The 11,209-nt window shown below is 35.8% G+C and overlaps 1 protein-coding gene across 1 annotated transcript in view; it reads right to left on the reverse strand.

The window, feature by feature from the left end:
• Positions 1-11,209, reverse strand: part of LOC106466627 (F-BAR and double SH3 domains protein 2-like) — a gene marked incomplete at its 5' end in the record, with an annotated part of 38,815 nt that overhangs the window by 11,808 nt on the left and 15,798 nt on the right. Inside the window, 4 exons of the mRNA XM_013926920.2 lie at positions 417-558; positions 4,302-4,510; positions 5,386-5,620; positions 6,655-6,738. Coding sequence (XP_013782374.1) covers positions 417-558; positions 4,302-4,510; positions 5,386-5,620; positions 6,655-6,738 — 670 coding nt within the window. The remainder of the gene's footprint in view (positions 1-416; positions 559-4,301; positions 4,511-5,385; positions 5,621-6,654; positions 6,739-11,209) is intronic.

The following is an 11,209-nucleotide window of genomic DNA, read 5'->3' on the forward strand; positions in this document are numbered from 1 at the left end:
TAAACTTTACACATTATATAGGCTATACTAACGTGACGTTTAGGCGGTTCGTTTAACTATTATACGTGATGTACATTTTTGGGGGTTGGTTATGGAAAGTGTTCCAAAACGCGACATTAATTCACAATGAATAATATTTTGAACAGTTTCACGGCATAATCTTAACAATACAGAAGTGATAAGAAAATAATTCTAGCTGACGTACCGTTTGGCGCACGGTGAAGATACGGGGGGGGGGGGGGGGTCAAGGGCATACGCTGACCTTTTATGTCACTTTCCGGGGAGTCATAAGGGTAATTTTGCTAGGTTTGGTGACAATCGGACCAGTTGTTTGCACAATTAACAGCGGACACACACATACGGACTGACTTTTGTCAAACAATGGCTTAGATACTTGGTGTAGTTTCTAACCCTACCTTTTGACTTTGTACCAGTCTCAATAGCCTCTGTTTCCGGGGTAGGTTGAGTTAGGATAACTTGGGCAGGTGGTAGAAGCAACTGTGGTTTGGGAGGGGTAAACGCTGGAGGAGGGGCACTATCTGTTGGTGTCGTCAGTTCCTGAAAATTAAACCAATAACAACAAGTTATTTATGCAAATTGAAACTAAAATGGTACAAATAATATATAGATCATTTCTAAGATAAATCAAAATAATATTTACGTTGATAATAGCAATCACGTATAACAAACTGTTTAGGAATTTTTAACTGTCACATTCAATACGTCACAGATCTAAACCTTGTAACAGTTGGACGGGATTAAACGTTACAGACGGTAGAGGTCTCCTGAAAAAAAGTTGAATTAATTAATCTGGCAAAATGATAACCTAATCACCAAACCTGGGTTAGGCATAACACGCCGATAAGGCTTACATGAATAAAGTTAATAATTCAATTAAAAATAAATACATGAATAATAATAATAAAGTAAGCGGTGTTTCAACTAACTAAATAATATGTATGGCGTTAATAAATCCTTACTCCAATTCTGATTCGTAGTAAGTTAAATACAAATGATAAACCTAAAACTTCATGAAATTAATCTAGTTCACACCATTAAAGTTGTTGTTCATGCAATTTTACAATAGAAATAGCGTCTCGACAAATTACTATATCCGTCGTATCCCAGCTGGCTTGATGAGCCCTGGTACTGGGTAAAAGGCTTCGTCAGCACTGGATATAGAGATAGAGAGTGATTGACATACTGTGTTATACATTTTTCTTTACTTTCACTCACGAGTTCTTAGAATACTGTGAAGTATATCGTAAGCCACATAACTTAGTATGTGTACAACTGATAGAGTCGATGCACATCACAAACAGTGCGAACGTTTGTGCTAATTTGCTATCATTCTTCCACCACCAGAGGGAGTAGTAGTGGTTAAGTCTGGTCACAACATAAAATATGCTTGTTCACATGTCTGTTTTTGTTTTTTAACTTTGCTTGTTACAAATTATTGGTTGAAGATTTGAGTGTCAATTACTTGATTGAGTTGGCAAGTACTAATATTTCAATAGCAAGTGCAACAAAACAATGAAAACTCAACGCTAGTATATTTCACTCCTGTCATACAAAGTATTAATCGTGTACATATTACAAGAACACCATTTGATATTATGATATGGCTGAACCAAATCAGTAAATAAGTATATAGTCAAGCCCTGTTCTAACAGCATTGGATATGGATTTTATATGCGGAAACATCTGTTAGCCGAGTTATTGCACATATCTTAAAATATAACGTTGATAAACGGAAACATCGGCACATGTAGATATGTAGATTACATTAACCCTTGAGTTAAATGTATTAAAACGGAATATCATGGACCCACGACAATGTTGCCAAATTAACTGTAGAGTTAACTTTATTAAAACAGAATATCATGTACCCACAACCATGTTGCCAAATTAACCCTAGAGTTAATTGTTCAAAGTAAAACACGAAGGGATGGGCGGAACGATGGCCACACCCACTTTAAAAAACCACCAAGTGTTGTAATGTTATCCCACCCATTCCTACCTTGTTTCCTTACTTTTTGGTGCTCCCATTCCTACTTCCTAATATTTTTGTTTAAGAACCTTTTACAGTTGTCTCAGCTTTTCTGATACTAAGTCTCGAGAGTGACTGGGCTCTAGGCCTATCTTTCTTGATACTAACCCAATAACTTCTGCTAGTGTCCCCTATGTTTTTCAAACAAAATATTAGCGGTTTATCCCAGTTTTTTAATGAGTCAGTTTTTCATACTACGCATTTTAATAGAGAAACATAAAACAAAAACTGCTCCATGCAGTGCAATATGTTGATCCTACTGGGAGTGAGCAGTATAAGAAAAACAAGTCAGAAATAACGAGAGCTCATAGTGGTGTTACGGTGGCCTATAGCAGACAACTAGTCAATAACTCCCACCGCCATCACTTGGGCTACACTTGTCTGACTGGATGGGGAGAGTTAACCATCATTCTTACATGGACACAAAATACATAGCTTTATTTGTTTGTGGCAACTAGTAATGGACCATGAACCCTGGAATTCATAATCCAGGCATATTAACCAATAAGCCACGCCCGGCCAGTGGTATTGAGAATTTAACAAGCGGAAGACATATAGTCCCATACGATTGTTCACGTTGTTTAAACACTCACCTGCTATAACACTTTAGAACGTTCTTCAGACACTTAAAATACTCACGCACTATAAAACAAATTCGATATAATAGTGAGTGCCAATTTGTTGGTCTCGAATTCACTAAATGTTCGTAAGAATGGTGACAAACAACTATGCTTAGTTTTACGTAACAGCTAAAAACATTGTATCACTTCTTGAACATTTTACGAAATCTGCCATATTTCACTAGCATCATTAACGATGTCATATGTTCAGACCGTGTAAGTTTCACCATTTTTCAAAGTTTAGTGCAAGTAACGTTCGTTTATGTGTTTGTATTATTATATGATCACAAAATGTGCAACGGACTTCCATCGTTAAAGATTAAATGAAGTTGAAAAATGAAATACTTAAAAAAATTCACGAACTTTTCAGGGTAGACACGTGTGTGTGTTGGGGTAGCCTGAATTTTATGTTGTCTATCTAACGTTCTTTAATCCAAAAGTCATCAACAAAAGGCTACATTAAATCAAGGCTCGAGGATCTAGCCGTACAGAGGAACTTAAGAGACAGAGTACTGAACTAAAACAGTCAAGACAAATATACGAGTTCACAAATAACAAGTCATTATTGAAAAAAAAAATCAAGTCGAGAATCATATATTAATATAAAGACGTTACAAAGATGTAGCTGTGACTTAGATGGAAAAGAATCAGTTTTCTTTTTAATAACAATGAAATGTAACGGCTTTGCTATTCAAAGACCCTTAGAGAAGGGTCAAAAGTAAAATCTTTAACGACAAAACTATCCTTACAGAAATAGTGTTTTACCAAGCCAATCAGAAGAAGATATTTAAGACAACCCTGTAAATGTTGGGCTGGTGACAAAAAAAAAACAAAAACGTTTGGATGCTGCAAACCAATAAAGTAATAACAGGACAGCAATCATGATGCATAATTACGAGCTCCAAGTGTGAAACTCAAACCATTACAATGGAAGAAATGATTCGTTCAGAGTGAACCATTGTAAGGCTAACATTTTTGAACATTCAACAGTCATATTTCAGTAAAAAAAAGAGTAAATCCTGATTTGAGAAAGAACAATTCTTGCATCTGTTGCAAATCAAATTCAGGGATATTTTTATAACAGTTCTTAATGAAAGCACCACTTACGCTTCTTTGACAATGTCATTTTTAGTTGTTAACAGTTAACTCAAACACACACACACACTGATTCTCACGCCTTAACAGTATGTATGTCAACACGTTCTGAAAAAAAAGAACGTGAAAGTTATCTATGGCATACTCAAGGTCGTAGCAATGGTAACCACAACAGTGTAATCACATGACGACTACATCTAAGTTAATAATAATAATAATAGTCTGAGTATTTATTTCTAGTGTATTTCTGGTGCCTAATATAAAAAATTAAATTCAGGATATGATGCGGCGATTTTTTTCGAACGGAGGACACATTTCGAATATCTTTTTCCTGAGGACGTCTGGTCACCCTAACGTAAGAGTCATTATCATATTGATGCCCTCTTGCTAGTATTCAGCAAACCTAGAGCCAAATTATTGTACCAATACTGAATAGGAAAAGCCTCTTTCTCTTCTTCCAAATCATCGTTTTGTTGATTTGCTTATAAACGACGGCCTAAAATTTCCTAGGTTCATTCTGACAGGTTTTAACTTACACTTGGGGTCTGTGATTCCCCGTCTGTCTTGATCTCTTTCACAACCAGCGAAGGAAATATGCCAACGTTTCCATCGATCTCGCCCTCCCACCATCCATCGTCTACATCATGGACCACTTTTTTCAAGATCCGAATAACCTGGCCTTCCAGGAATGTCAGCTCTTCCTCACACGTGGCCTCATAATCATACAGTGCTTGACACAGTTTGTCTGCAACAAATAAATACATGCATATATTCTACTCATCTTAATAACCAGGTCTACATATCACATACACGAAAATAGTTATGTAGTACTATGAAGAACTAAAGACTACAAATTACGAAAATTGGTTATCTGCTTAATGAAAACAATTCAACTGTGTATTATTTTAGTAAAACAGACACATACATATATCATACATCTGTACTTTTAGAGTAAGAAAATACAGCCTTTCAACATAACTTGACTAGTATATGTCCAGCTAAAACCTTGTTGTTTCTACGGTGAAACTTTTCTCTCACCTTTACCACTGTGTCCAGCTAAAAACCCTGTTATTTCTACAGTCTAGATTATATTCTAACTTTGTCACTGCATGTCTAACTGAAAGTTTTTTATATGTACAGTGAGGCTTATCTTCTAGTTTGACCACTGTGAGGATATACAGTAATCGTTCTGACAATTTTTTGCTAAGCATGAGTGTTTTCTAATGACATGTTACTCAGTAATTTTTTTTTTTTTTATTTACCTAAAAGTGCAATGTTTCTTGACCGGAAGGATTTTATTTAAACGTGTAATATTTCTTGATTGGAAGAGCAATACTCGTAGTTGCACATCTGATATCACTTGATGAGACAATATCTGTTTTAATATTAATGCAAATTAAATATAGCTTTTTTTTTTTGAAAAACTCAAGTAAACTTGCAAAGGAATAGTAAAAATAGTAAATAGTAAAAAATATTAATAGTAAAAAATAAAATAAAAATTTTACACCGATAAGTTTCCTGTCTATAAAAATCTCATTAGAAATCGAGAACCCGTTTCGCTTATTTATCAAATAAGCTTTAAAAATAAGTATCTCTCAGAGTTTTAAAATACATAGTTACCACCAGAGGGCAGTGGAAGACCATCATCGATTTCCACTCTATCATGTTCTAACTGGACAACTTCAGGAAACTCTTCCGACTGATTATTACCAGCTGAAGAGAAAGAATCAGTAGTATAATCAACAGAAGTAAACGACGCGGGTGCTGGCTGTATGGATGATACAAAATTCTGGCCATCAACTATTTCTACGTAGTTCTGAGGAATATAACCTTCTTCATCTTTGTAGTTCCTTGCCTAGAAATCACAAGTTGCGTATGTTAAACGGGTTGATAATGGGCAGACTGATTACAACCCTTTCTGACACAAGATTAGTAAATAAAATCAACCCAGTTTACAAGAAGGTGCTTTAAAAATAATAATAAGAGTGAAGGAGTAAATTATATCAAAACCTCAACCTCATGCTTTTTTTATAATGAACGTTTCCACGGTCATCTGTTTCAATGTAGGTTCTTATATTTGAATCACAATTAGACCAATCAGAGAACCCCCTGTATTACTGAAGAAAAATGTTCTTGGCTACTATTTCATTAACTCTCCCAAAATCCCAACCTAAATTTGGTGCGCTGTGAAATAAACACTCAGTTAATGCTTACTTTTTTGTAGTTTATTTGTTGTTAAGCACAAAGCTACACAATGGGTTATCTGTGCTGTGCCCACTACGGGTATCGAAACCCAGTTTTTAGCGTTATGAGCCAATGGGGCCCTTACTTTTCTGAAAATTATTATTCTGATTATCACAAGTTGAAATACTATACAAAAAGAAATTATTTATCTTGTTTTTTACCTAATTACCCGCCTCTTCCCAATAAACATAATACGAAACAAACAAAAACGCTTATGTATTCCATAATAAAATATTTTTTATTGAATTTTTAACTCAATATTTTGTAATATGTTTTCCATATGAAAAACAGTTACCACAAAGATCCACCATTGTCTAATATAAAAGGCTTTCTAAATCGTATCGTTTTGGCCTTATAGTCAACCACCATTATAATTTTTAACGCCTTAAAAACATCTTCTCACCGTCACCCATCCATCTCCATCTCAAACGATCCAAAGTTATTAAATACAATATATCTCCCCTTCACCCATCCCTCTCCTTCTCTAACAATCCAAAGTTCTTAAATACAGTATATCTCCCCTTCACCCATCCATCTCCATCTCTTTCTCCAACAATCCAAAGTTATTAAATACAATATATCTCCCCTTCACCTATCCCTCTCCTTCTCTAACAATCCAAAGTTCTTATCTACAATATATCTCACCTTCACCCATCCATCTCCATCTCCTTCTCCAACAATCCAAAGTTCTTCCTGCTCCACGAAGTTCAGTTCATCTGGATTTGCGGCCTAAGGAAAGCAAAGTAAATTTCTGTGATCCTCAGCGTTTAGCTTTTATTTACTATTTTTTTCTTAAGACGTACAAGACATCGTGCGCCACCGGTTGTACATATGCATATTTTCTGTTGGACGTTGTGAGCCAACCGTAGTACACAGCACCCATAAGATATCACTGTACCTCATATCTCCAATGTCCTGTATGAGGCATTTACTGTATATGGACGGCTATTATAAAACCACGGCTTCCATCATGTACCACTGGTGAAGCACGGATGCCATTTTAAAAGGGCAACTGATATAAAACAAATTTACATGATTAAATAACTATTTATTTTAAAATTACATCTAGAGATTGGCATTAAATTTTTCATTGCGAGTAATTGAAGCAAAAAAAAAAACAAATTGAAACTTGTTTCATAAATAAGAAAACTGTTATGAAGACTATAACATAATAAGGATAGAACTATTATCATCCATAGTAGGGATTATTTTATCTGATGTCCCTTTTTTACGATCATAAAATTGTGAAATATTCATAATTCTTTTTAAAAAAACAGCAAGATAAGGCTGAAACAAAAAGAAAAAATTAAATATTATGATGATTTCATTATTATTACTTAAATCATAGTGTGCACCACCAATGGCACATGACAGCCAAAGCTTAAATGGGTAAAGACAGGACATCATGTACCACCAATGGTGCACTCAAGAGAAAGTTCTCAATGCAGTCATTCTATCATAAAACATAACATAAAGCCATAAAATTAGCTGCATCTAAGGCAGAGTCCATAATGAGGTCGGCCCGGCATTGCCAGGTGGAATGGATTGCTTTGGAATGTTGTGATTTGTTTGTTTGTAATTTAAGCACAAAGCTACACGATGGGCTATCTGTGCTCTGCCCACACGGGTATCGAAACCCGTTGTACGTCCGCAGACATAGCGCTGTGGCACGTGGGGGGGGGGGGGGGGGGCGTTCATACTGTCTCACTCACGAGGGTCTGGGATCAAAGCAAAACTTTATTTAAAATAGTCGATAAGTGTGTTTAAAAATGGCGGATACTTCATTTAAATTCGTCTGTTAATTTTTTAAGGGCAAAGTTGCACAATGGTGCATCTCCATTCTGTCTACCACAGGGATCGAAAATCGAGTTTTATTGTTATGAGCTCTCAAACTTGAGGACACTTCGTTTAAACAACAGATTTAATACTTTTTTGGTTCAGAGGTGTGTTTGACACTCTTGTCTATAATTGTGGCACGTAGGATATTGCACTTAATTTTAACTACATTTTAATAGATTAATTTGAAGATAGTGCCACAGATAATCATTTGGTTGTTTGATGTTATACGCAAAGCTACACAATGGGCTATCTGTGATCTGCCCACCACGGGTATCGAAACCCGGTTTCTAGCGTTGCAAGTCCGCAGACATACCACTGTGCCACTGGGGGGCAGCGTTTTAAGCACGCAGACGTACCGCTGAGCTACCGAGGATCACAGATAATCACATACATTTACTACGTTACTGATAAAGTTAACTTTACTCTGTATTTTTGGTAATATGATTTAGCGTGCTAATAAGGTCCCTCTCCCAATAATACGTTAGTGAAAAAAAAGTAAATACCAATTAATGTATGGATGTACGGTTTGTTTTCAAGTAACAGACCACCTTAGTGGAGCAAGTGCCACTGCCCCATAAATGCAGCCCTAGTTTGGATACACCCAATAGAAATGGAGGGAGTTCTGGTGATTTGGCACTGCAAACCATTTACCAAGCCTTCTATTAAAACGTTCTTGCCTTTCTGTAGTTCATAAGCGAAAAGTGTGACAACAAAAATAATTATAATTTTTAAAATTTCTATGTTTGAGCTAGTTTGGAAGATTTTCACTTAACACAAGTTAAGGCGTCTCGTAATCTCACCCAGGAAAGCCTTTAAGTACAGGTTTTCATTTTTTGTTTGTCTATGCTTAGTCAAGGTGAAAGGTGATTATATATAGGATTGTCAGTGGCGCCGGACACACAGTTCTTGTCAATCAAACACGATCAATCAGAGATAACAATGAAACTTCTCTAATGGGTGTAGCAAGCAAGGTAATCCATCACATGGGTGAGGAAGGAAAAACTAAACTAGAAGAATGCTTCCAGTGGGTGGTCATTTCAAACTTAAACACAGACCTAATCTCGTTAATGTATTTATGAAAATTTCTATGCACGAATTGTAGCGGGAGAGGAGGGATAGGAGGTTGAGGTGCACTTATGGTAAAAAAAAAGGTTCCTTTGTTATTCAGTCAAAATTTTGGTAATCGCTTAAAAAACTACGTTAAATCTGATTAAGTATGTACTAATACTATGAGGTTTGTCCGAAAAGGCCAAGTCCGACCTAAAAAAACAAACAAACTGTAATGTAGGATTTTTTCTCATAAATATTAAGGTTGAACTTTTTTATGAGTAAACAACACGTAACATATAACTTAACCAGTTTATTTTGTGCGTTGTGAATTATTGAAGGAAATAAATGAGCAATGCTAAACGTTTAGGAGAAGATCGAACTTCGTGTCGTGATCAAATATTTTGTTTAACAGAAAACAACATCGCAAGAAATCTACCAGGACATGGAAGCAACAATAGAAGATAGAAGAATTACCATTAGGAAATTAGCAGAGGAAGTGGGAATCGGTAAAATTACTGTAGCAAAGACTTTGAGTAAGGTTAGTACCAGATGGGTTTCAAAAATTCTGTCAATTGAGCAGAAACGGATCCGAGTTGTTGAACGCCAACGACTACTCCAGAGGTTTCAATCGAGACGTAACTATGGATGAAACGTGAGTTCACCACTTCGAGCCAGAGATAAAAATGTAAAGTTTGCAACGGATAAAAATTACCGCTGTTAGACAACTGTTGTTGTGTTTATGTGATATCATTTTTAAACCGGATAAAAATTATCGCTGTTAGACAACTGTTGTTGTGTTTATGTGATATAATTTTTAAACTGGATAAAAATTTTACCTTCATAGCATCACTTTAAAACAATATTAATGAAGTCTAAAGTATCAGTTAAAGCAATGACTCGGGCCCGATTCTAATACAAGCAGCAATAATAAAATTACTGCGCCACACTTAACGTGACAAGTTGACTCGGCTTATGAGGGTGTGCCCATGATATCTCAGCAGGTGTCATTAGTCCTTCTATATATTTATGTACCACTTGCTGAGTTCGCTTCCCCATTCAAGCTCAAAACGAAAAGTGCAGTGTTCCTATATAATAAGTGACGTGAAATCATGTCTGCCCTTAAAATAAGAAGCTACTATATATAATTTGATCAAAGCCTATGCCACTGTGGGATTTTCAGAGATTTTGAATAAATGAATACATATCATACGTTTACTTGATTAGTTCGTTTATACCGACCAAATATGGCCTGCTGGTTAGGGCACTCGACTCGTAATATGCAGGTTGCGGGTCCAAATCCCCGTCACCCAACATGCTCGCCCTTTCAGCCGTGAAGGAGTTATAATGGGACAGTCAATCACACTATTCGATGGTAAAAGAGTAGCCCAAGAGATGGCAGTAGGTGTGTTGACTAGCTGCCTTCCCTCTAGTCTATCACTACTAAATTATGGACGGCTAGTGCGAAATTTAAGACAAACCAAACCGAGCAAATGTTCAAGAGATTTTACCTGCTAATAACCAGGTGACACAATTTGCCCAGAAAATCCCCTGGTAATAAAAATGATAATAATAAATTCAAACTAAATTATTATTTGCTGAATGGATAACGTGGTCTTATTAATAAGTAGACGCCTTTTCTCACCTAAACACGCACTGATAAAGGACAAGATGTAGAATATAATGTAAATTCCAAAAAATTATAAATTACAATATTTCATAGAAAATACAAAAAAGTCAGATAAAACAATGAACAAAAAAATAAAAATACCAATGGTAGAGAAAATTTCATACAGCATATACCCTCTGTCTCCAGTCAGTGAACTGGATGTAACGATGTTTCTTGTGTATGGAAATATGATGTACGTTCGGTAAATTTACTATCATACTATGACCTTTTGTTTGTCCTGAAGAAGGGTATAGGTCCGAATTTCTGAGCTAAATAATCAGCATTAACCATTCGTTGTAACGTTCGTTAACTTTCACCAATTACCTGCTGTCACTATTTTAACACTATTTATCGAATTGTAATGTGGAGAAACTCAAATATCGAAACGACAGTTTTGAACGTCCTATTCTTAACGATGAGAGTAAAAGAACACTCTACTGTCTGCTTAAAACAAAAATAGGCTTAACATATTATAAGTTCAATGAAACATGTACACATGGAATAAGATTAGAAAATTGCTATTACTAATTAATTCCATCCGTGATTTGCCCGAGATAACTCGGGCGCCTTCCATGTTTCGGGCAAACCATTTCTAACCGTATTTTTAATTATTTGCCCGAATTTATTCGCATGTTCTCATGTATT

This window comes from Limulus polyphemus, unplaced genomic scaffold (genome assembly GCF_000517525.1).
Source record: "Limulus polyphemus unplaced genomic scaffold, Limulus_polyphemus-2.1.2 Scaffold2328, whole genome shotgun sequence".
In the NCBI taxonomy this organism is placed as follows: Eukaryota; Metazoa; Arthropoda; class Merostomata; order Xiphosura; family Limulidae; genus Limulus; species Limulus polyphemus.